The sequence below is a fragment of the Pelodiscus sinensis genome, chromosome 16 (assembly GCF_049634645.1).
Source record: "Pelodiscus sinensis isolate JC-2024 chromosome 16, ASM4963464v1, whole genome shotgun sequence".
NCBI classification, from domain to species: domain Eukaryota; kingdom Metazoa; phylum Chordata; order Testudines; family Trionychidae; genus Pelodiscus; species Pelodiscus sinensis.
The window spans coordinates 30,194,960-30,221,846 of NC_134726.1; the positions used below are offsets into that span (position 1 = coordinate 30,194,960).

The 26,887-nt window shown below is 42.5% G+C and overlaps 1 protein-coding gene across 13 annotated transcripts in view; it reads left to right on the forward strand.

Annotated features, from left to right (window-relative positions):
- SDK1 (sidekick cell adhesion molecule 1) overlaps positions 1 to 26,887 on the forward strand; it is an 855,588-nt gene that overhangs the window by 593,410 nt on the left and 235,291 nt on the right. For all 13 annotated transcript variants that reach the window (XM_075899629.1, XM_075899627.1, XM_075899628.1 and 10 more), the window contains 4 exons: positions 2,801 to 2,912; positions 4,275 to 4,465; positions 14,581 to 14,664; positions 26,691 to 26,885. In XM_075899629.1, the coding sequence (XP_075755744.1) occupies positions 2,801 to 2,912; positions 4,275 to 4,465; positions 14,581 to 14,664; positions 26,691 to 26,885 (582 nt within the window). The remainder of the gene's footprint in view (positions 1 to 2,800; positions 2,913 to 4,274; positions 4,466 to 14,580; positions 14,665 to 26,690; positions 26,886 to 26,887) is intronic.

The following is a 26,887-nucleotide window of genomic DNA, read 5'->3' on the forward strand; positions in this document are numbered from 1 at the left end:
TTCCCTTCTACCCTCTCTGCCGTGATGAAATGCTCCATCAAAGTTACGGCCTCTTCCAGTGTTTCCGGGAGGTGTTGCTATACTCACTGCTGGCCTTCGACCGACAGGATCCTCACATATTGCTCTAGGATGACCAGGTCGGCCACCTGGACCCCCGTCTTGTTTTCCAGTTCCAGCCATCTCATCCCCGCTTCCCTGACGCATTGAGCCACAACTCGTGGACACTCTTGCGGATCGTAGCGGGCTTCCTAGAACCTTCGATGATGAGTCTCAGGTGTGCCGAGTTAGTCAAGGATTGCCTCTTTGACTTTGTAATAACATAAGGCATCATGGGCCGACATGCCTCTATAGGCCAGCTGGGCCGGTCCAGAGAGGTAGGGGGCCAGAAGCATTGCCCAGTGTTCCTGTGGCCATTTGGCAGCTGTGGCCACTCTCTCAAACATAATCAGGAAGGCCTCTGGGTCGTCCTCTGATCCTAGCTTGGTTAGGCGTATCAGCAGTTGTGATCCTACGGCTCCTACCCCCTCTCCCGCTATGGGGCTTCCGACTCCTCCGGTGGTTACCCCGGTTGGGGCTTCTCTGAGTTCTCTGAGCATCTGACCTTGCTGTTCTTGAAACTGGGTCAAGATTTGTTGCAGCGCCTGCATCTGCTGTTGCTGCTGCTGTTTCTGGTTTTCTACCAGCCACTCCAGGATCTTATTTACCTCCATTTTCCCTAGTGATAAGTCTATTATTAATCCCTAATGTACCTCCTTGTCTCATTACTGACCCCTATCTCGGGGTCAGGGATGTGCCCACATTCTCCACCACATGTTAGTGTTCTCCTTGTGGGGTTCGAGTCTTCCCCACTCTCATCTGTCCCCAAACACCAGTTTACCCCTTTGCGCCCAGTAGCAATAGCGCAGTTTATTTTTATTTTGTATTATGCGGGTCACCCCGGATGGGTGCCTACTCGTACAAGGCCAGTTTAGCTTCCGGGGTGCCAGGAAAGGGGGTTTGGGCCCTTGTGACGGACCGGGCCGTGTCTGGGCACAGCTGAGGGCGTCCGCTCAGGGCGAATTGCTCAAATCCGGGGCTCCTTACAGCCCCCAGACTGGTGACCTCTCCAAACAGGCCACAAACCAGTCCCAGAGCGCTTCAGCAGCCTGCCTGAAGCCTCATGAGCAAAACCCCACCTCCCTAGGAAATAGTTTTTCCTAATATCCAACCTAGACCTCTCTGACTGTAACTTGAGACCATTGCTCCTTGTTCTATCATCTGTCACCACTGAGAACAGCCTCTCTCCATCCTCTTTGGAATCTCCCTTCAGGAAGTTGAAGGCGGCTATCAAATCCCCCTCACTCTTCTCTTTTGCAGACTAAACAAACCCAAATCCCTCAGTCTCTCCTCAGAGGTCATGTGCTCCAGGCCCCTAATCATTTTGGTCGCCCTCCGCTAGCATGTTATTTCAAAATTTGTTACTGTGTAGATGCACCAAATTTCAAAATAAGTTCGTTTGAAATAGATTTGAAATAATATACACAATTTGCCTAACACAAATTGCACATCTTATTTTGAGTGTTGTGTAGATGCACCCTTACTGTGCCTCCTGCTTTCAGCTGACAATGTTAGAGTAAAAGTCTTGTCAGTGAGAGATTTAGAATATTCGATTTTCAAAATGCTACTTTCCTGCCCCCCCCCCCTTCGTCTCACCTGCTCCCATTTTAAATGTCTCTAAGCCCTTCTACTAAAAGCCTTTTCTATCTAAAATGTGAAGAAAAGAATCAAAGATTCTTTTCAGGTACTAGATAAACAGATATTTATTTCCATTTTCTGCTTCTTGTGGCTATATCCTTGGGGCAAAGACAGCAGAGTTTGGTACCTTTCATATGTGCGTTTCCCATTGTTGTTATCTGTAATGGTGGCTTTTGCATTGGTAATCCTCCTTCACAGAAAGCAATTGATAAGCCAGTTTGGATTTGCCTCAGTTTAGGTGTATTTTCATTTTTTCCCCACCATAATTCTATTGCTGAATTCTTTATTTTTGGAAATCTTTCATTACTCTCATTCAAATTACCCTTGCACCTTTTCTCTTCTCCCCCAAATGAATAGCTAGAAGCAAGGCAATAACACATTGGCATTTTAATTCACTTACTAAATGCATATACAGAGAATTTTAAAATGAAATGAGTAAGACATCAGCCTTTTACCATTTTTCTAGTGCCTACTGACTGATGTATAAGCTAAATTATTTACAGTTTGATGTCTCACAAAAGAGAAGCAGATTTGGGTTATTTACTTCTCTGATAAAAAAAATAACAGATTGAAGTTTCTGTGATATGTTCCTTTGTTAATTTCATATTTGTTCCCTGATATAGAAAGTATTTTTAAAGAACTAATGCAAGTCCTGGCAGGCTCTTTTGAAATGGTATGAAGTTGTAAGATTAAACAAAACATGAAAAGGTCTTAAAAATATGTCAGCAAGAGTTTGATAAAAATAAGTGCTCAGCAGTTGAAAACCTCTAGGATGCTTAATTTGTTTGCTCTCCATTTGGAAGTAGTCCTTGCCAGTTATGTGTTTTGAATTATTGCAAGCTGGGCATTTTGAAAGTGTGTGTTTGTACAGTATAATGAAAGTAATTGAAAATAACCATACTGAAGATCTCCTTCTAATGAGGAGATTAAGACGCATTATGAGGTTGAAGAGTGAAATTTGCAGCTGTGTCATTTGATGAAATCCTTTACTGGAATGTTTCAGTCACTGCTGTTTGTGAAAGTACAGTGTTTTTACAAGATTTTTTTTTCTTTCTGCCCTTTGTAGATGCCATCAACATGTCTGACACCACAGCTCCTGTTATTGTTGTGCCTCCACGCAACACCAGCGTGGTAGCAGGGAATAATGAAATCACATTGGAATGTGTGGCCAATGCAAGGTATTGTAAATATAGTAGTCATAATAATAAGGAACCGCCCTCTGCTAAAAATGGAGTGAGAACCTCTTTTTTTTATTTATTTCATTGTTGTATACTACATTCTGCTTATTACAAATAGCTTTCCTAAAATGATAAGGAACCCATATTACTTTTTTTAACAAATAGATTATTTCTGGGAAAATACGGAGCTGAACATAATTACTTTCCCACTTCTACTTATGCTGCTACAGAGTAAAAAAGGAGAAGGCAGAAATGTGACATTTGGCCATCAGCAAACACATTGTATCGGGAGTCCATACCATTACTGCTTAACCTTATTACTATTATGTTGGCTGTTGGAATGCAAGATGACTACACTTCCCATTAACTAAATTATGGTGGGGATCCTCCTATTTGCCTCACCCCACATAAATAAAATGGCCAAGGCAGAATACTGTGATTACCTGTTACAGCTCTTCTCAGTTTACAGTTATTACAATTAACTTTTTGTGCACCCCATAATGCAGAGTGTGCATTAGGAATCTCACCAAATGCTAGAAATTGCACCTATTAAAGCTTATGGGGAATTTTGCCATTAAAGATATTGGGAGTAGGTTTGAATCCGAAAAGATTCAGAAATTTGGGGCTTTTGGATAAGAGGTCCAGCTGATTTCTTTTCACCCTGAAGTCAGAGATGTTCTTCATTCAGTTGCTGCCACCTCTATAACTGTTTGAAGGAAAGCGCCTTCCATGCAGCTGAGTCTTGCGTACTATTCATTTTTAATGTTGCTTGCTCAGACAAACCAAAACATTAGCGCTTAAATTCTATTGCTGTAATAATTAGCCATGTTTGTTCAGTACCTTTGATGTGTACCTACGTCTAGACTACATGCCTCTGGCGACAGAGGCATGTAGATTAGACTACCAGGCATAGGAAAATGAAGCGGCGGCGATTTAAATAATCGCCGCTTCATTTAAATTTACATGGCTGCCGCGCTGAGCCGATCAGCTGTTTGTCAGCTCAGCGCGGTAGTCTGGACGCGCGGGGGTCGACATCAAAGGCAAACAGCTGATCGGCTCAGCGCGGCAGCCATGTAAATTTAAATGAAGCGGCGATTATTTAAATTGCCACCGCTTCATTTTCCTATGCCTGGTAGTCTAATCTACATTCCTCTGTCGCCAGAGGCATGTAGTCTAGACGTACCCTTTAGTGTGTGACTGTTAAGATCCCAGTGTTGCATCTGGATTTATTTTTAAGCGTCTAATACTCAGTCTGCCAGCGATATTGGAAGAGTTAGGTGAGTTATATTCTTTGTATATTACAGCGTATAGCAAACATCATGAATGTTGTGGTGGTGTTGGTTTTTTTTTTTATTCTCACAGACCCATTGAGAAACTAAGCATAACTTGGAAGAGAAATGGATTAAAAATAAGCAGTGGAGTTAACAGTTTTGGGAGGCGTCTCACTATCACCAACCCAACCTCTGCTGACATTGGAATGTACTTCTGTGAGGCAGAGATGAAAGATGGCACTGCTGAGCCAGCAAGAGCAAAGGCCTTCCTCTCCATAATGGGTAATTTTGAATGCAGTCTCTTTTATAGTAAAGCAGGTTTTAGACTCTGTATAATAGGAAATAGAATTGATACTTTAACATTTTGTCAACCTTACAGCTGAACCTCTCCCTTCTTGAATGGGACAAACAAGACAAAGTGGGGGTTTTCTTCCAAATTAATTCTGAGTTTCGTCTCCATGAATAGAATTAATTTAAACATAGGTTTTTAAGCATTTATGTGACTCTACTACCCTATGAAACTTAGGTTTAATTGTGAAGCTTGGGAAACCCGGTAGTAAAATCCTTATAATCCAGCTTCCACATCTCAGCTCTTAGCTACATTAAATCCTGATTAACTCCCACCTTGTTTGCTTCTAGCTTTAATATGTCATGTTGCTGATTCTGCAAGAGAGCTTTTTTTATATTGCCTTTTGTGAATGCCAGTCATGGGGTGAAGTGAAAGAAGAAAGTTGAACTTCAATGTTAGCAGCAATGTCTCCAGGGCTTAATTTGTAATGAAAGAGGTGCTGGGGCTACAGCAGGTTTTTTTACATAACGATACAGGAAGCCCAGTGGTGTGTAGGCAAGGAAGCCCAAGAAGTGTTAAACACTCAACCCTGGCAAGTCTTGGCACAAATTAAGCACTGCATGTCTCTGACTGCTTGTCTCTGGGCTCTGACATTTAAAGTGCATTGTTACATATGGGATACACTTTTAAACTATAGCAGCTTACTAAATGCCCGTGAATTTAGCATGGATTTTTTAATGTTTTCTTTCCAATTATTGCTAATTAGCAACATATGTATGTGTAAATTAAGCTTTTTGCCCATGTGGCCTGTGACTAATTAATCATGGCTTAATCTTTGACACTTCCCTAGGTGTTAAATTTCGACTGACTCCAGTGGGGATGCTGCTTATCACACAGGAGGGCCTAAATACCTTGGAGGATCAGGCCCTCAACAATGTCAATAATCCATCTCTTTGGGAGATATTGTGAAGGCTCATGCACTAAACCTATGGCTTTATTGAATGGATCAGGCAGGAGCAATCTGGTTTCAATTCAGAGAAAACAGAGATTGTACAAATCAAGGTGTAGGGATGCTTGCAGGGGAAACAACTGGAGAACTGCACAGTTGCATCCTCTGGCTTCATAAGAGATTGCAAATCACAGTAAAATACTGGTGGTGTGTTGATACTTTCAGTGTGGAGCCTTTCTAAATATTTGTGACTAAATGGGAGTCTCTCCTAGCATCAGTTGTTTTATGCTGAGCACTTTGAATGCTTTACCAAGCTTGGTGGGAAATCTTAAAAGGAAAAGAAAAGAGAAGCTTCTGAATTACAAGCCACTGCTGACTTCAGACTCTGGATCTAATTTCTTTCTTCCAGATACCAGGACAAATGACTGCCATATAAGTATCCTAAATAGGTAGATTATTGCTTTGTTAATGATATCTTGGCTGTTGATGATACTCAGAACTGATACATATAGTACTTGTTGCACATTATAGATACAACAGAAAATGTTATATTGTAAGACTTAGCATATAGGTTCCATTCTGTAAAAGCACTTTAAGGTACTTTATGTAAGATGAGCAATAGCTCCTTTCTATAGCAAGATGTATTCCAGTTTCATTTTTGTAACACTCTTTCCCTTTATATTTAGATCCTACTCTATGAACTTTGGTTCCAGCTTCTTTCCTCTGTATTCAATTTCTTAGAATTATTACCTTGCAGCCAGTCTTCTTTTAAGGAGCAGGGACACATTTCATTTATTTATGATTTTGATTTAAGCCTTTTTTTATTCATAAGATTGTATTGTGACTAGTTTAATTTTGCTGCTATGCTGTCACATCCTGCCTAGTGTAATACTTAAAGTAGCCTCTCAGTGTAAAAGGTACTTAAATGTAGTTAGAGTAAAACTGAGAAAAAAATCATTGGGGACTCATATTAAAATGGTCATGCCACCTTTGATTAGGAGCATGTCTGCTCTCTTATTGTTAGATGTTTGATTTATTTATTATCTCAGTTTTAGGAGGCTGTCAGTGAATGAAGTTATGGAAAGAGCTGTAGATGTGAACAAAGAGATGGAAAAACAAAAGCAGAAACAAATTGGTTACCAATTACTTTTACTTCATCCTGATGGAACAAGGCACTCTAGTTGCAGGTGTTTATTCAATGTGTCAGCATTGCCTGCTACATTTCTCTATTTATGAGTTTCTTGAACAGCAGGATAGATGTCTAATTCCAAACAGGAAGCAGAATCAAGACATTGGTGGTTAATTCATGAAAGAACTGCTGTTCAACCTCAGAATTTCAAAATTGAACAGAGCCATTGTTTAATTAGCAAGGGAATGGAAACAGGATACAAGACTCAAATAGCAGAGGTGCCTTCTGCTAATGGGTTGTTCTTTCTCTCTCAGCTTTATTTGGAGGTGTTTCCTTTATCACTTATATTATTAAAATCTGTTTGAGTAGCACTTACGAGGACTCAAGTATGCTTTTCTATTTATACGTACAAAATATTTGTACGATACACAAATTGTGTACGATGCCACATCACATCAAGAGCTGCACTTCTGGACTGAATGAATGTAATGAATGATCTCGTGCTGACAACAAAAATTGTGTTAATTGAACAGTTTTTATTTTTAAGTTATTATGACATATAAAATGCATGCGCTCAGACGATGTAGTGATAACAGCTGTGTAAATACTGGCTGGATACATACTTGGATAGATAGACCCTGCGCTTGCCATATTGAACATCAACAAGGATCGGGTAACAAGAACATTACAAAGAGTTAAAATTTCAAAACATATGATTCCACTCCCCAATCAATATGTCATGCAACTAAGAGCGTGGTCCAGAGCTGCTGTGCATCTCCAGCTCCTGACGACTTTAATAGAAGCCGAAGGAATCCTGTACTGAAGGGCCTTGTGGTCAATTTAAACCTTAGTAGAACCTGCAAGAATGTTCTTTTTAAAATACACTTGAGTTATATATGGGATGTAAAATCCAGGTTAACTAGTTACCCAGGTAAATGTTATCTTTAACTGGTTAAACTATTAAATAGGGGTAGGCCCAGATGCCCTCCCCTTCCCACCCCCCACTGCCCACCACAGCTGGGCTGGAGTGGGCCCCCACCATGGGGAAGGGCTGCTTCAGACAGTCTGTTACTATCGTGGGTGGGGGCTGCTCTGGCTGAGCCAGAGTGCCCCGTCCACGGCAGGCCCTGCAAGGTATTGCTTACTGGTTAATGGGTTAACCATTCACATCCCTAAGTTGTATATTAAAGTCACACATAGCAGTTGACAAATCTGGAGATATATAATATACCAGAACACAGTATAAAGCCTGCTAGTCTCTTGTTATGCTGCCATTTTCTAGCTAGGGTGGCAATGCACCTTCTGACATCTTCATATTGTCCCAGCAAAGATGAACTGAGACGGTTCCAAGCTCTGGTTTTATTAGCTTCACTTGTTATAAATTTTTTAAAGGATCGTATGTTCCTCAGTTGGCAGAGTAATTGTTTGGGGAAGATTTGTTGCAGAGTAGGTAAAAGCACATTTGTTTTACCGCTAACTGTCTGAAGATTAATTGAAAGTCTGCTTATGACCAAACTCATTTGAAAATTGAGCTAATTTTTAAAAATCTTTTACTCCAGTTCTTCAAATTCCTTTAACAGTTATTTTTAAACTGAATTTTTCTACAGGAGATTATGAATTCCAGGACTGCGCAAGTGTGGAAAATGAGAATGAAATGACTGTGCTTGAAAGCAGACAGAGATTGAAAACAAAATCTGAGCAAAATGGGAGGGAAAGTAGCAGCAATACAAAGACATCACAATGGTCTTCGGGGACAGAGTAGCAGTATAAAATTTAGTGGCAGGTATAAGGGAATTGAAGAAAATATAATGGAACAGAGGAAAATTACACGATGAAAGATTAATCTTCCTTGAGTATTCTTTCTGTAGCTGGAAGCATTGGCCAACATTTTCTTTCTTTCTTTTTCCTTTTTTTTCCTGAGAGAGCTTTTGGATCCTAGCTGGATATGGTTATTTCCAGGTATAAGATCCTAACTATAGAAAATAAGGCAGGTGAAGCTTCTAGGCCTTGCTCCTTTCATGTAGGCTGCAGCGTAGGGTTGCCAGGTGTCCGGTATCCTACCGGACAGTCTGGTATTTGAGCCCTCTGCCCGGTAAAAAAAATCAGACAATACCGGACACTTGCAGTGTCCGATATTCTCTGATTTTTCCAGCTGGACACCGGACGGAAGCCTGACGTGGGCAGCCCCACCCCCGCCAGGCTGCTGCTCAATCACAGGCTCCCAGAAGTGTTTGCGGGATGCGGTTGTGATCGCTGCTTATCCCGCGTTCCTTTTTTTTTTTTTCTTTGCTCGACCAAAACTACTGGGTGTCTGGTATTTTTTGGGAGACCATCTGGCAACCCTAGCTCCAGGGAGTTTTATCAGGCACCAAAGATACAGAATTTTTTAGTCCATGGGATTCAGATCCCCATCCAAAAACTATTAAACTACCACAAAGGGCTGACCTGGCTGGAAGCTGAGATGAACTATAGTGTGGCTGGCAGTCACGGGCAGGTGGCCCATCTGGCTACCTTTTACAGTAAAAATCAAAAGCTTCAGAGGGGTAGCTGAGTTAGTCTGTACAGGATAAACAAGGATGCCACAAGCCAAACCTTGAAGCCAGAGGAGGGCATTTTAGTTAAAGATTCTGTTTTTGCATAAGGGAAATAAAAGTACAATACACGGCCTTTTCAAAGCATGGAATAATGGGAGTCCCTTGTATATACGACCCACTTGACTTACACAAACATGAATTCAGAGGCTTTGGGGAGGTTACCTAAAGTAGTGTTTCTCAACCTTTTTTTTTTTATAAAGTACCCCTTTAAAAAGAATTATAAGTACCCCCAGTACCTACAGTTTTTAGACACACAATATTTTTTTCTACCATTGCAACACATTTGTTTAAACAACTTAGTTGTAGCTGAGCGGGTGATGAAATTTTTGGGTGTCAAAAGTGCAAAAATAATAAAGCGCTGTAAAACTTAAAACAAAAATTCAGTTTTCTCCAAATTTCAGTTGTTTTGATGTGTACCCCCACCCCCAGACTTCTCTCGAGTACCCCTAAGGGTGCTCGTACCACTGGTTGAGAAACACTGACCTAAACCGTCTAAAGAGGGTAGACCTGAGTTGTTCCCAGGCTTCACAAACATTTGGGCTGGAAATGGAATCTTTTTTTGCTTTCATTATTAGATTTATTCTGTGATTGGTACCTCTTTCTCCCTTTTTTAAATTTTGAACATTTTACAAAGTTCTTTCAAGTGTGTATTTATTCAGGTGTCTGTCATACATTACAATGCAAACGTGTATGATACTAGGTTCTCCCTGCTCTGCAGATAATACTGTTCTAATTACAACCATGCTTGAATAACATTGTTTCTAATTTACAGTACCATATTACAGATCACCTGGATGTAGTCTGTGTAGGTCTACAATAGATCTTTAATTTTTTTAAAGGCCTGGTTCAAAGAAACTATTATCAACATTTTTAGTATGGACATGGCTGAATGATACAGTTCTACTCCCAAGATGGACTGATTTTTATCCACCTTCACTCTAAATTACTTTAAAGCCAATGGTTCCACCGTCCTTACAGGATGTTGAGTGACTGACTAATTTAGTTTATATTAATAATGGAGACAGTTTCCACTCAAATATCCAGGGCTGAATTTCTGGCTGATATAGAAATATTGATGTGGTAGAACCCTGGGGCTTTTTCTGCTCTTCCTGATATTCATGCATGTATCTTGGATTAGGTCACACATTTCTGATGCAGCTTGAAAGGTGTGTAATGGATGCTGACTCTTATCTTTAGAATTTTAAAATCACTCACCATGTAAAACTCTGAGAGGTTTGGATAGTACCAGATTTGCTGGCTCCCAAAGGGATTGCAAGGAGTCTGTTTACAGAATGTGAACAGTACTTAAAAAGCCTTAACAAGCCTCAAATATTAAAACTACCTATTTATATTCAGGAGCTTCAGGGGGTAGCCGAGTTAGTTGATACCATCTACAAGTTTTGTTATTCTATAAAGTGCTACCAGACCACTTGTTGTTTACTTATATTCAGATAGCCTTTGTTCCTCTTGCTTGTTCTTGGTCCTTTAATTATGATAGACCCGTATCCATACAACTATACTATCTTAGCCAATATAATATCTGCTATTTTGGTCTAATATCTAATCTGCCATTTATTTTTAACCATCACTCTGCACTACCAGGAGTATGAATTCAATGATTTCTTAGGTCTCTTTCACCTCTTACTTCTGATTCCATAATTAATTAAAATCAGACAGTTGGCCTGAGCCCAAGACATACTTACCATCCTCTTGAAATTGGTGTTTCCTGAGACTTCCGATATCACAGTGTGAGTTGTGTGGTGAAATTATAATGCTCACCTATTTCCCCACCTCCTTGTTGCCTCAGATGTGAATGCTCAATTCACATATCATATGATTTAATCCAGTTGTTAATCTATACTCTCAAACCTTGGGTCCAAGATACACTTAGCTTGCTGGAGCTGAGCAAAGTTCCCACACCATTTTGCTGGGTTTGGGTCTGTAGATCAAATTGTAGAGACAGTCCCTGTGCCAACACCACAACTGAGGATCCTGTGGTCCAGTTGCTTTGACCCTGAAACTAGAACCAGCTCCCAAGCTTCCCCACTGACTTTCAGATGCTATCAGAGTTCCTTAAAGCTGTGGGACCCTCCAATTTATTATTTTCCTCTTTCATTGACTACAAGACTATATGACTAAGTGACATCTACTCTGCAAAGAAATTTTTAAACACGTTTTAAACACAAATTTTAATTTTAGGTAGCACAAGAGATACACAGATATAGGGTAAAACAACAAGATCTGTATGCAAGCCCCTGTCTCAATTTCCTCACCACTCCCAAAAGACATTTGGGATTTGGTTAGAATCTTTTGAGGGTCCTGGCACCCTCCTTCTTCCTCTATCTTCTTCTCAGTCTTAATCTGCTTTTGTTTCTGGTTTCTACTTCCAAAATGGCTTGTGAGAGAGCCCTTCTTTTATGAAGTTTCAATCCCCTGTGTTTGATAGCTACCATAATTGACTTCAAGTCCTTCATCCTGTGATTTCACTTGGAAGAAATGGTATCTCTGGTCAGTAGCTAACTCATTATCCAAAGGAGTTTCTATTTAAGCAGGAGATTCATCAGGTTAACAACCTTTCATTATTTTGAATTGCCTTCTGTCCATGTCTCCATGAATCCCAGTTCAAGATGGAGGCAAAAAAGACAACAGGAAAGGCACAATGCAGTTTAACAATGAAAACAGTAGTCCTGAAACAAAATCGTGGTTATACTTTGATAGAGATACATACACGTATACACTAATCCATAACACTGGAAAAAAGCCCTTTTTATTAATCAAATTTTTATCCTTTTACGTTACTAGTTTGAATTTGGTTCCAGTTCTGTTGTCATCAGGTAGCTATTAGTCTAAGTGAACACATTTGTATCACCATAAAACAAACAACCCCGCTTCTCTCTCACACACACACACACACACACACACACACACACACACACACACACACACACACACACACACACACTAAAGCAAAATAAAACACCACCACAAAACCTGAACAAAACACCATTGTAATTGGCAACAAAAAGCTGGAACTTGCATTCAACTGGCAAGGCGGCAAAGGCCCCAATCCAGAAAAGTCACTTAGCACCTACTTTCCTGTTTCAATGGATTAGGGCCCAAATTACCATTTACCATACTGCACCTGTTCTGTAGATAAAAATAGACGTTCACTTAAGGCTGTAAAGCTATAGTACTTTTACAGTACTAAAAATTGATTTAAGTGTGTCTAAAAACACATGTAAATGATTCAGTGTGAAAAGCTAGTAATTACACTGATATATTGTACAGATTTTTTGGCTGCTTATTGTAGGTTTAGTAGTCCAAGGTATTAAGCACTCTATCCTTGGTCTTGCAAAGCACTTAAGCACATTTTACTTTAAGCATGCAAGTTATCTTGATTAAGCCAATGAACTACGTAATATTGCCTGCTGCAATCATTCAAATAATATCCAGAAATCATCAGCTTGACTTTAAAATTATGAAAGCTTAACAAATAATACATTCTGGGTTTCTTTTATTTGGCTTCTGAGTCAGACTTCTCATTTTTATGCTCTTCTCCACCACTTTGAGGGATAGAAACTTATACTTTGGGGGGGAGGGGTGAAAGTTGAAATTGTCACATGATAACATAATTCCAGGAGTTGGGACCAAATGTTACATTAGCAAAAAAAGTCACAAGGATTTGCAACTCCGTTACTCTCATGTTTAAAGTTCAAGTTTAACTTTAAGCACAACATTAAGTTGTTGCATTACCAAGTAAGTGCTCAGCAATGTGAGTTATGCCATCTGTGCCTTGCCCTGTGATCCTACAATGAGTTTTATGTGCAGCTTTTCAATTTGAGTAATGAACGAGACTTCATCTGCAATACATAACAATTTACTGTGTGTGTTATCAGTAGCTGTATTAGTTGGGCATTGAGGATCAATAAGGTTACAGTTAAATTATTAAAATATAAGAAATTGCACGGACAGTTCAGCTTATTGGTTTTGCCCTATAGATGAGTTTTCCAGACCATTTCACATCTTTTTCCCTTCATTTGCTGCACAGACTTTGACAATTGGATTTGTTGTCCTTTGTTTAAAAGAAATCTAGACATGTAATATCTGTAATGGGTCTTTAGCTGGAAACCACTTCTCTACATTGGAGATAACATCTTCTAGAGCCATGGTGGGGAGGTTGGAATCCTGAGTTCTAATTATGTCTCTTTTTTGTACTGACTTGCTATGTGGGTATGGGCATGTCACTTAACCTCTCTGCAAAATCATGTAATACTTACTATACCACTAAGGGTACTGTGAGGAATAGTTAATATTGTAATATAATATACATTGGGATTGTTATATGATCTTATTCTATTTAGGTAAATGAGTAATGCCATATAGTTAGTCCTAAGTGTGTTTGTCTGGACTGTGGAATTACTTTTATATTGTTGAGATGGGTTTGAGATGGAGACAGCCTAAATCTATGTTGTACTGTCTTTAACCCACTATAAATATTCTTGTATTCTTCTAGAAGAAATGCATATAGCTTGCTCTTGCAGGCAAGTCATATCCCTTTTTCTGTATTTTCCACTTTTTTAAAGAGGCGGTTGATGCACTGTTTGTGCTTAGTTATGCTATGATAGCCTTGTTGCTATAATCAAATAAAATGCTTCTGAAAACAGTACTCAAATGATAATCACATTAAGTAAAGTGTGACAGTTATTAGTTACCAGGATAATCACTGCAACTTTAATGCCTGTGGGACTTTGACATGATACTCTTGAATTTTTATGGTGCATAGATTAAGTAGTTACATGACAGAGAGTTCTACAATGTCCTCAGTCTAGTCTTTGTTTAATGCAACCACTAATGTCTTTTGCTTAGTCCTAATAATAAACTGTCAGTTTTGTTGCTTATTACAACATGTTCAATTAGAGCATTAAATCTGTTTTCAACAAATAAAACTATTAGGAGGTTTTTAATAGACTGTGCCTACCCTCTGCAATAGGCTCACTAACATGATATGGCACTCTATTTGACATGTTTCATGGCTTCATGAGAAGCTGGAGTTTAGCTTAGATACTGAAGCAAACTATTCCATAAAAGACTGTGCTGTAAATATAAACCTTTATGAACCTCTTGGGATGGCCCTTCTAAACAGAGAATTAAAACATTCCATGATTCAAACATATAAAATGAAAAGTAGCCCCTGCACTGAGTATTAATTTGCTGTGTGAAACCCTAAATATAAATTGGCATTGGCTCAGCTATCTTTGAAATTCATATTTATCACAGCAAAAAAACAACAACAAATTCCCATAATCCCCAAACAGGAGATGAACTAGACAGTTTGTATAATACTATATTAAATACAGTATTTGTGAGGAAACAATATTAAATTCTTTAAATCAACCTCAGTTTTCATTTTCTTGTTTGTTTCTTTCTCTTCTAAAGAGCCACCTTATTTCACTGCTGAGCCGGAGACTCGAATTTTGGCTGAGGTGGAGAAAACAGTGGATCTCTTATGCCAAGCAATGGGTGAGTGTGCAGTACATAAAGTATATGAAGCTGTTTAACAAGTGTAGAAGCGTGGAAAAAAATAAATGCACACTTCCAGTATCAATTCTTAACATTTTGGGGTGGGTTTCAGTAGAGTTCTGACAATTTACAACAGCTGAAGAGCTGCCCTTCACCTTTAGAAAATCGGTCTGTTCTTTTAGTTTTGTTTTGTACATATGATACAAGGAAATGGATTTTTTTTATATAAGAGCTGGGTAACATTAGTGCTGCTTGTCTGCTTAGCAAAATAGCCCCGGCTCCTTCTCTTCACGTCCCTTGCTTTAAAGGATACTTTCTACAATTATAGTTAGCTAAAAAGGATTAGGGTCTTGAGCCAGTAAATTAACTGAAGTAAAACAATGGCTTTGGGACTCATAACTTGGGATGCCAAGAAACAATCAATAATTCCAGTACTCCTGGCTGAAAATTATGGTGCTTTTATACTGAGTAGAAATGTCTGTTGCAGTATTGTTCAAGTGTAGTAGCATTTCTACAGCAGCATTCTTTCTTTCCATTTTTAATTGTAAGGTGTTTTAGTGCCGTAACAACCTTCCAAATGCTTTTAACTGGACTTAAAATGAATGATTTTTAGATACAATTCTAAAGAAGCAGAAGCATGCCCTCTAATTAAAAAATAGAAAGCATCCTAATGAAATGATTACAAGAGTAAGATGCAAGTTTCTAATCCTGATTATTAAGTTTGACTCTGCCACTGCATATATTTATGATCTTGCCGTATCATTTAACCTTGTGGTGTCTCAGGATTCCCTGACCATAAAAGGGGATAATCATGTACACCCAGTAAAATCCTTTGATGTCCTGAGATGGAAAGCTCCATAAGTACAAAGTATTGTTATTAACACAGTTACATGCAAAAGAGCAGTGTGACAACTGGAAATCATTAACTATTTTCCAAATACTACCTTTTCCAACATCAGCTGTTTTTCACAATATAAATATTCTTCACGGCATGTTATATCCATTCTTACTAACCCACCCTACCCCCTGCCTGTGCCAAATGAAGTGATGCTGAGTACTATCAGATCATATTATGGTAAATATATTGGAATTTTCTGTTACCCAGATGAAATTCTCACCAAAGTTGCTTCTGTTATTTTTTAAATCACACCATTAGCTAAGCAGGCTATAATAATATTTTTCTGAGATTGATGAAGCATGTGGCAAGCAAATAACTCATTCCCCAGCCGTTAGTTCTCCTATTGGGCAAGGAGAGTCCATCTAAAACCCCAACAGTTGTCAACAATTAAAAGAAAAAAACCTGCACTTGAAGGGTCATGCCAGACCTCATGACTTTCAGACCTACTCTTCCATCTAGCTCTCCAGGGGTACATCTACATAGCAGGACTAAAGTGGAATGAAGCTACGCCACTTCAGCTAGGTTAATTGCATAGTTTAAATTGAAATAGCTTACTTCAGCTTCTGGCAATGTCTACACAGCAGGAAGTCAGAAGTCCTCCAGCTCAACATTATTTCACAATAAAGGCTGGCAATGTAGACATGCACAATGTTATTTCGGAATAACACCAGTTATTCTGAAATAACATTGCTGTGTAGATGTACCCTAGGGGACCAGTGGAGCATTCCTAAGTACCCTTATGGCTTGAGACTTGTCTGTGCAGTGGAACTCTCTTATAGTCAAATCAGTTAATATACCTTCATTGTGGATACAATCCCTGAATGGATGGATGGATGGATGGATGGATGGATGGACCTCAGAAACCCATCCCAAAGCAGTTCTTCTGCCAGGGTGTTGGTTAGCTATATAACAGGCATGCAATGGGACTCCTGGCCGCATCCCAACTCAATATAAATGAAAAGAGTGGGGCTCAGAGGCATAGGATTGATGAGGGAAATACTTGATCTGGGATTACAAAGACTGAGCTGCCACAAACCCTGAAAAAGAGGTTGCTGCTCCTGTTTCAGCTCAGGATCTGGAATACTAGTCCTGGAGGTGCTATAGAGCTACCCTATGCCCTGGCCACAAGTATGAAGGTGGATTTGATTTCCCTCTGCTCGCGTGGAGGTCTCTGCACAAAGCATATTTACTCAGCTTTTGCTCACTGTAAGTGTGAGAGACAGATTAATTTCACAGTATAAGTAGAGATTAACTACAGAGAACATTGCAACCTGCACAGATTAGTTTTTTCTTCTTCTTCACAAATGGAGTTTCAGTATATCCAACTGCACTGTAACCAGGCTGTAGTGTATATCTCTCAGCAGCCATTGCTGCTTTGTGCATTTTCAATGCACTTGCTTTATGTTGTTCTTTATGTACTTATAGAAGATCTGGAGCTGCAGGGAGCACTCGTGGTGTCATGGGAGTAGAGTTAATTGGGCCACAGTTCTAGCTGCGTAGGTGGAAGGATGCTTGTGGGACACATCAATAACCTGCTGGGAAATGGTAGTGCTATAAAAAAACAAATAACACAAATCATCATCGAAACTTCTCTAGCCTTTAATCCAAGTTCTCAAATCACTTACAATTGCTAAAATTCAGGGCATGGCCATAAGATTGTTAACCCTATTTACAAGGTGGGGAAATTGAGCCACAGAGTCATTAAGTTACTTGCCCAAGGTCATATAGCAAGTAGGAAAGCAAGAATAAAGTTCAGCTTTCCTGGCTCCCAGTCTCCTCTCTAACCATTAGATTAATTTTCTAATCTTGGTAGAGTGCTTTGAAAAGTGTATGGCACTCTATAAATGCTAAGTATTATGATAATTTTATTTTATTAGACTGCATCCCCTCAAACAGCAAAGTAGGACCTAGGATAGGCAAAATGTCTAAGAATAAAGATCTTTAAAATGTTTTGTTCTCTAGATTTTCCATCAGAAAGCATCAGGGAGAAATAAAGAGAAAATTCATAATTGTTTCTGCTGTTTTTTAAATTTTCATTACAAAATGAAAAAAGGGAATTTTGTACAATTTCAAAGGCAATTTTTCTGGGAAGATCATTATAAGTCCAAGTGAATTCTATTCACAGGCTCCCGCATGCTTAGATAAGATCCTTGTTTATCCATGTGAGATAAGATTCATTACTGTGGAGTAGGGGAACATATCCAGGGCTGACACACAGGAAATCAAGAGATGGAAATATTTAGTTTGTCAGCTGAATTAATTATTAAAAGGTGTATTTCACAGTGATTATAGGATTAGGTTTTTTTGCTATATTGCTAGTGGGAGGGGATTTGAGGAGTGACTCTAATGTTAAAGTTTCAGGCTATGTTTACGCTACAGAGTTTTTGTGGAAAAACAACCATTTTTCCACAAAAACTCAAGAGTGTCCACACTTCCAGCACGTTTTTACACAAAAATATCAAAAGAACAGAGGGATTTTTGCACAATAGGTATTCCTCTTTCTACAAGGAATAATTCCTTTTTGCACAAGAGTTTTTTGCGCAAAAAGAGGCAATCAGAAAAAGCACAGGTGGCCTGGTGGCCATTCTGTAAATAGCAATCAGAGTTTCCTTTCGAGAGAACGTCCATGCAGTCTGGACTCTCTCTTGCACAAAAGCACATCGCTTTTTCAATGCACTTTTGCAGTGTGGACGCACTCTTGCGCAAGACGTTTTTACAGAAGATCTCTTCCACAAAAAGCTTTTTGCGCAAGAAGTCTGTAGTGTAGACATAGCCTCAGAGGGGTAGCTGAGTTAGTCTGTAACAGGAAAAACTTAAAAAACAACGAATAGTCTAGTAGCACCTTAAAGACTAACAAAACATAAGGTTTGGGTCAAAGTGTTGAATGCCAGGTTTCATTATCTGAATGCCTATCAAATCTAATATGTGGAGAAATTGAGTTGTTATTATTTAAACTTGAAATTTTTTCCAGTCTCTTCTGTATCAGGAGGAATATTCCATTCTGTTTCTTCATTACTGTGTGATAATTTGTATTTGCCTAGGGGATTTTCAAGAGATGAATAACACCCGCGTTGAGAACTCTGAACATAAGAGTTTAAACTAATTTTGTGTATGGGCTGTTGAATGAAATTGAAATTGTGCCTGTTGCATGGTGGTTCTTTTATATCTATTTCTTATCAAACACCACATACTGTGTGCAACGCTTTTCTTTCTGGGGCAATTTTCAGCTTCTGAGGTGATTTTGGCAATTGAGGCATGTTTGTATAAATAGCATTAGGGTGAGTCAGATGCTTTTTTTCTGCTACTTCTTATTTTCTGTTTATTTTATTGGGGTAAATACAACTTTTCCCTCACCCAGAGGATGAATAAAATTCAAAGGAGACACCAATTCATATGTCATGTTAGTAACGCTGAGATTTTCAAAATAATGGTGGTGTTGTGTCCCCTAATAGTAGCTTGAAATTCACTGCCTCTCCAAGGCTCTAGGCATCATTTGGGCCCCATCCTAAGGTCTTAAATGAGGTGCGGGTCCTTCCCTAGAGTGAATTTCACTCCTTAAGGAATAAACTCTGCAGCTGCCTGGTGATGCAAGCAAGTAACTATTACCCCTACTTTACATATATGAGACACAGAGATGGCTCAGCACTGCTTAAAATCAGGCAACCTCAGTTCCCATTGACTACTTCAGTTGCCTAGATATTATTGCAACAGGTGCATTAGAGATCTATAAGGTAGACAGATGGATGACAGACAGGGACTGTAATGGGATCATCTAATCCATACTGAGCATAGATGAGGGGTGGGAGAGAAGGGAGTCTCTCTCTTTCTTGAGATCATACCTTTATGCAGCTTCCAGTCATGGGGGGCTTGCACCCTCAGCTGAAATCAATGGGGAAAACAAGAAGAGGAGAGTGTAGAGCTGGAAAAAAAGGCAGAGGTCGTGTCCAGACTCAGGAGTTCTTTCGAAAAAAGTAGCCTTTTTTCGAAAGAACTTCCCCTGCGTCCAGATTCAAGCCGCGTTCTTTCGAAATTAAACCGAAAGAACGCGGCTTTTCTTTCGACGGCTGTACACCTAATTTTACGAGGAAGAACGCCTTTTTCGAGGGAGATCCGTCGAAAGAACGTGAGTGTGGACGGGGGGAGCCCTTTCTTTCGAAAGAATTGGCCTCCAGGAAGAAGCCCTGGTGGACAATCTGGGCCATGGGTTGCACGTCTGTGGTTCCTGGCTGCAGCCATTCCTTAAAGGGACAGGCACCCTCACAGACACTTGTTGCAGACAAGGAGCCAGAGCACACGGCTACTTTGCTGCAGCATGTCCCAGCCCCAAGACCGTCCTGGCCCTTCCACCAAGCCTTCTGGGGACCCAGCCAAGGGCTCCAAGCGCCGGGCACCATCCTGGTCTGGCGCAGAGATAAAGAGCCTGTTGGAGCTGTGGGGAGAGGAGGAGGCCTTACAGGCCCTCAAAAGCCGGCGGCGAAACGCAGAAATTTATGGCTGCATGGCTGAAGCCCTGGCTCAGAAGGGCCACTACCCCCGCACCCAGGACCAGGTGCGCTCAAAGGTGAAAGAGCTGCGCCAGGGGTACGTTAAGGCCAGGGAGGAGAGCTCCCGGTCTGGGGCAGCCCCCCACTACTGCCCCTACTACCCCGAGCTGGACCAGATCCTGGGTGGCAGTGCAGAAGCACGCACACCACGGAGGTTTGTACAGTCTGGACTGGCAGACCCCGTGGTGGACGCTCCAGAGCAGGAGCTAGAGCACTCTGGAGACGGGGACATGGTCCCAGAGGAGGAGGAGGACAGCGAGGAGACGGCGACCCTCACCACCTTGGAGCCAGTCACCCAGACCTCAGAGGCCTCCCAGGCGTCATCTGGCGCAGGAGAGGAAGCAGCAGGTGAGTACAGTGAGGATGTGTCACACCCGGGGGGGGGGGGGTAGGTGGGTGCACAGTGGGTGATGCACAAGGGAAACCTGTCATGCTCAGGCTGATGCCCAGGTCACACACACACACACAGTGTGACCTTCAGAATGTCTGATTCCCCTGTCTCAAGGGAGAGGGCATGCCCTTTTGGACAGCTGTTGCACACATGACTGATTGTGATAGAAATGTAGCCGTGTTACTCTGATTTGAGGAAGTAGGTCTGGCCCAGGAAAGCTCATCCCCTAATAAACCATCCTGTTAGTATTTTAAGTGCTACAGAGTCCAGTTTTTAGGACTGATTGTGTCTTCTTCTTTTCCTCCACAGCCGGACCAGCCGTGGAAGAGGGCCGCAGCACCCCAGCCCCACCTCCATCTCCATCTCCATCTCGGGGACATGGGAGCCGCAGACACAGGCGTGTCTATGCGGACATCCTGAGGCAGCACGTTGAGGCCGTGCAGGAGCAGAACTCCATCCTGCGAGAGAGGGCGGAGGCAGAGGATCGCTGGCGTGACCGGCTCATGAACGAGCTGGTCCTGCAGCGCACGGTCCTGTACGCCACTCTGAGGGAGGTCAGCGGCTTGCCTGCTGCTGTGCCTGGTCCTGCTCCTCCAGCACCCCATGACCCCACCCCACCAAACCCCCCTTCCACAACAGCAGCCCTTTCCCCCCTTGGACCTCCCTCTCCCCCAGCCCCCACAGTTCCCCAGCCCCTCTCTCCCCCTGGCCCTCCTCTCCCCCAGGCTTCCACGTCCCAAGAGCACCCCAGCCAGCCAACCGACAGGTGCACCACCTGATCCCACAGCCGTGGAGCACCCCAAACACGAGGCCCAGGCAGGAGAGGGAAATCTGGCAAGCCCCGTTCAACCTGATCCCCTTCCCCCCTCCAGGTTTCCAGTCCCCTTCCCCCCTCCAGGTTTCCAGTCCCCTTCCCCCCTCCAGGTTTCAAGCACCCCCATCACCCTAGTTAAACAAAGGATTCAACAAAATGTTTCTTTATTGTAAATAGTTTTGTCAACAACAAAAATTAAAAAAAATTTTGTTATGTTTGCAACATTTATACTATTGTTTGATAATATGTACAAAAAGTAAACAGATCATTTTATTTTGAAACACACCCTGGTGTAACTGATGTGTCCAAACAGGGTCAGGAGATGGGTTGTGGAGGGAAGCTTCTCTTGGGCCAGGGCCCAGTCCCCAGGCAGAAGCCCCTCAGTGCACTCAGTCTCAGTGGCCTCCACTGGAGAATTGCTCCCGGAGGGCCTCCCGGATGCCAACAGCAGACCGGTGAGCCTGGCGGATGGCAGCTGTCCGGGGCTGGGCAAAGAGCCTCTCCTGGGCATCAGCAGCTCTACCCCACCCTGGTAGGAAGGCATCCCCTTTCCTCTCCACGACATTATGGAGGACGCAACACGCGGCCACCACCTCGGGGATGTTGCTCTCCCCTATGTCGAGGCGTGTGAGCAAGCACCGGAATCTGCCCTTTAAACGGCCAAACGCACATTCGACCTGGTTGCGAGCCCGGTTAAGGCGAGCATTAAACTGCTCCTTGCTCGCATCCAGCTGGCCGGTGTAGGGCTTCATCAGCCACGGCATCAGGGGATAGGCGGCATCACCCACTATGCACACCAGCATGTGCACATCCCCAACCGCAAACTGGCGATGGGGGAAAAATGTTCCTGCTTGAAGCCTCCGGTAGAGGTACGAGTTCCTGAAGATGCGGGCATCATGTGCCCGCCCTGACCACCCAACACAAATGTCCGAAAACTGGCCACGATGGTCGACCAGGGCCTGGAGGACCATAGAAAAGTAGCCCTTTCTGTTTATGAATTGGGCTGCTCGATGGGGCGGTGCACGGATTGCAATGTGTGTCCCATCGAGCGCTCCTCCGCAATTGGGGAAGCCGAGGGCAGCAAAGCCGGCCATGACGCTGTCCAGATCTGGTAGACAGATGAGCCTGTTGAGCAGCTCCGAATTGATGGCCCTCACCACCTGCAGAACGAGACAGACAACAAAATGTTAGAAGGGGTGCCTTATCTCTTAGGAGGAGAACCCACCGCCCACCTTCCCTCTCAAACACCCCGGGAATCCCCTCCTCAGAACCCCCCCCCACAATTCAGGGTGAGTGGAGGAGCTCCCTCCCACTCCCACTCCACTTGGCCCTTCCTGACAGTCTCCCTTCCCCCCACCCCAAACTGTGACTGTCCCCAGACAATGACTTACCTCCATCAAGACGGCCCCGACAGTAGATCTCCCCACGCCAAATTGGTGTCCCACGGAGCAGTAGCTGTCGGGGGTTGCCAGCTTCCAGAGGGCAATGGCGACCCTCTTTTCCAGGGGGATGGCGGGCCGCAGGTGGGTGTCTTGCCGTTGCAGAGCAGGGGCGAGCCAGGTACACAGCTCCTGGAAAGTGGTCTTTCTCATCCGGAAGTTCCGTAGCCAGTCTTGGTCATCCCAGATCTCCATCACGAGCCGGTCCCACCAGTCAGAGCTGGTGTCAAACCTCCAAACACGCCTGTCCACAAAAAAGTTTGGAGGCAAGGGCAGTGCGGCTGCTTGACGGAGGAACCCCTCGTACCTCTGGTCTGGGAGCAGCTCGGGAAGTAGCCTCATGACAGTGTCATGCAGATGCAGCAACAGCTGCAGTATGGTGGTGTGGGGCCATCGCCTGCCCAGGGGCAGCTCTGGCTCCATGCCAAAAAAAAAGGGTCTGCAAGCAGAAAAACCTCAAAAGAAAAAAGCTGCTGGGGTGTCCCAGGAAGCTGAGCACTCCAAACCAGCACTGCAATGCCTTGCTTAATTCCTCGAGGGACAGCAAAGGCAGCTGCAGGAGCAGAGCAACGGGTGTTCAGGGCGTCCCTTTAACCACGCGTCTCTGCAAAGGGCAGGCAGGCAGCACCCGGAAGGAAATGCTGCCCCCGTGCCCTGGCAGAAGCAGTTCCGGGTGGCTTTCAATTTCGAAAGAGCGTCCAGCAGTCTGGACGCTCTTTTTCGAAATAGCGGATCGATCTTTCGATCTGTGCATTGTAGTCTAGACGCGCTCTTTCGAAAGAGGCTCTTTCGAAAGATACTTTCGAAAGAGGCTCTTTCGAAAGAAGCCTGCAGTCTAGAAATAGCCAGAATGGTGGGGGGCAATGTTCCTGGGAAGGGAAGCGGTCACAGAAGATCCCTTGGGACTGTTCCCCCATGTGTTGATTATGCCACTGACCTTGCCTTCTTGCTCTCTGGGGCTCCTCACCATTCTGTCCTGTTGGGCCAGAGTCTTTGGTTCTCCCCCCCCCCCCCCCCCCGTCCACCCAGACAAGGCACAGAGCTGGTGTAACTGCCCCTCTCCCCAAAGAACAATGCAGACACTGAACCACTTTAGCTCTGGAAGGATACAGTTCTAGGGCACAACACCCAGGAAACCAACCCCCCAAATGGGATCAACCCCCCAAATCTGCCTTTCTCTGTGTAAGAGTTTTACACAATGAAAGCTCATTCAGGCAAGCCCCTTTTATCAATGAAAGGCGGATGTGCACACTGATTGTTCCTCGAGGTAACAATTATTTACACTGGGCTTGAGAGCAAGCTAAAGTGTTTTTATTATGTACTGATGGTAAGATTTAAGTGGTTACAAGTGAAAACATACAGATCAAAGTAAGTTACAGAATTAAAATGAAAGGAAAACACATAGCTAATTATTGCAAACTTACCCTAAAAACTGTCCTTATTTCAGGCAAGGCTTCAAGTCATAGAATCATAGAACTGGAAGAGACCTCAGGAGGTCATCAAGTCCAGCCCATTGCCCAAAGCAGGACCAATCCCAACTAAATCAACCCAGCCAGGACTTTGTCAAGCCGGGACTTAAAAACCTCTAGGGACGGAGATTCCACCACCTCCCTAGATAACCCATTCCAGTACTTCACCACCCTCCTAGTGAAATAGTTTTTCCTAATACCCAACCTAGACCTCCCCCACTGTAACTTGAGCCCATTGTTCCTTGTTCTGCCATCTGTCACTACTGAGAACAGCCTTCTCTCCATCATCTTTGGAACCTCCCTTCAGGAAGTTGAAGGCTGCTATCAAATCCCCCCTCACTCTTCTCTTCTGCAGACTAAATAGACCCAAATCCCTCAGCCTATCCTCATAGGTCATGTGGTCCAGCCCTCTAATAATTTTGGTTGCCCTCCGTTGGACCCTCTCCAATGTGTCCACATCCTTCCTGTAGTGGAGGGCCCAAAATTGGATACAGTACTCCAGATGTGGCCTCCCCAGTGCCAAATAAAGGGAACAATCACTTCTCTAGATCTGCTGATAATCCTCCTAATGCAACCTAATATGCCATTAGCCTTCTTGGCTACAAGAGCACACTGTTGACTCATATCCAGCTTCTCATTGACTATAATCCCCAGGTCCTTTTCAAAGATGATTTTTTTATTTCTGACTTGGGTCTCCAGTTGTCCTTGTTCCCCCAACCAGTTGAAGACAAAGGGACTGATAGCTTCCCAGTGCTTAAAAAGACTTTTCTTGGGTGGGAAACTTTTGTTCTATATCCCCCCTTCCATGGAAAAGTAGCTGGTCAAACTGGTATCCCAGTACAAGCTGGTATGGTCACAGGTCTTCCTAGGACCAACCACTCCTTTGACTTAAAGGACAAAATGAGTTGATCGCCCATTTGTTAAGGCTTCTGGAGCACCATTGATGGCTCTCATTTGCAAATTTAAAATCATGAGCAATCCCATACTTCGTATTTCTAACTTTACATATACCAAAATAAGTTATACAGATCCAGCAGATTGTAACATTAGAACTGATAGGTTAAAGAGATATTTTGTCCTAAGTATCTTTGATTTATGCATATGTATATTCATAAACCAATTGCATAAAGCATGGGGGTCCTGTCACAGTTCCCTCTTATTTTTTCCCCAACCATGCATGGAATACATTTTGTTGTTGCACCAAGGTATGTGCAGATGTGCACCACCAATATAAACACATGTTTCCAGCTGTGGGCACTGTACTAATCAATTGGGCAGCATTTGAATCTCTCCTTGGTGGCCACCCAAGAGCCCAGCTTACAGGGCATTCTGACTGATGTGTAGCAAAGAGGAGACAGTGCTGCCTCTAGGAAAACAGTTAGGTGACTGCAAGCCCTAAAATTGGAGAGTTGACAGACTTAATTGGTGTGGTGGGTCCAGGAAAACTGGCCTGACCAAGAACAAACTAATGAGGGTCAGTCAGGGGAATCAGTGATCCAGTGAAAAACCACACAAGGCGAAATGGTGACTGATCTTAGAATCGGTCAGTGGTTCAGATTCTGGTCTGAGTTCCAGCTGTGCTGATACAGTCAACACAGCATGTGGTGGAGACAAGAATAGAGCCAATATAGTTTAAGCCTTTATGACATCCCAATCTTGGGGTCATCCAGCTCCATCTTACAGCAAAGCAATTTTATGGCTGTTTGACTTTAGGCTACTGGGAACTGTTTAGGAAGAACCAGGAACTGCTGGAGGGGGAGGACAATAAAGGGATCATGATGGGGGTGTCATAGGATCTTCTATGACCAGGTGTAGGGAAAAATCCTCCACTGGCCTCACCTGCAGAATTTACAGCAGCAGACCGGGGTGAAGTGGCTGCAGCAGAAGTGAAGATCTGTGCCAATATTTGTATATAAATATATATGCAAGAAAAGAGCCATGCTCAGTTATGAAAGGATTGTTAAATTAAGAATTAAAATACCTGTTACACACACTTCAACAGTTCATTGTTAATGTGCAATTTCCCATTTTCTTTTAATTTTGACCACTTGATTATAGTGGCATATAAGATTCATATTTGGGACGAAGCTACACTTGCAGGAATTGCTGTAGCACAGCATTGCTATCTTTTACATGTACAGGATTTTGGTTTTTAATTTATTTTTAAAAAAAAACATGTTCCCAAACATGAAGTATGATTATGGGAAAGAAAACACCATGCCATCTGTATGCTTTATTGTTATTCGCTGTTTGTCATCACCCTTTCTACAGTATATAACTGTCATTGATAACATGGATTTGCATTCACTATTGATCGTACTGCTTTTGTACAAAATCTATATATGTTGGGTGGGGGTAAGTAAGCTCTATAGGGCTCAATTTTGTGTTCAGATATTTGAATATAACACTGCTGTGTATTTTGATTGTACTGATTTATGCAGTGATCTGAATTGGTTTTGTTCACTATGTAGGAGTTCCTGTTCCCACTGTAACCTGGTATAAGGATTCTGTTCCTCTCAACAAGCTACAGAATCCTCGTTACAAAGTCCTAATGAATGGGGGACTGCAAATCCAGGGACTGCATCCTGATGACTCTGGAATCTTTCAGTGTTTTGCCAGTAATAAAGCTGGAGAGATACAGACATACACCTACCTGGATGTAACCAGT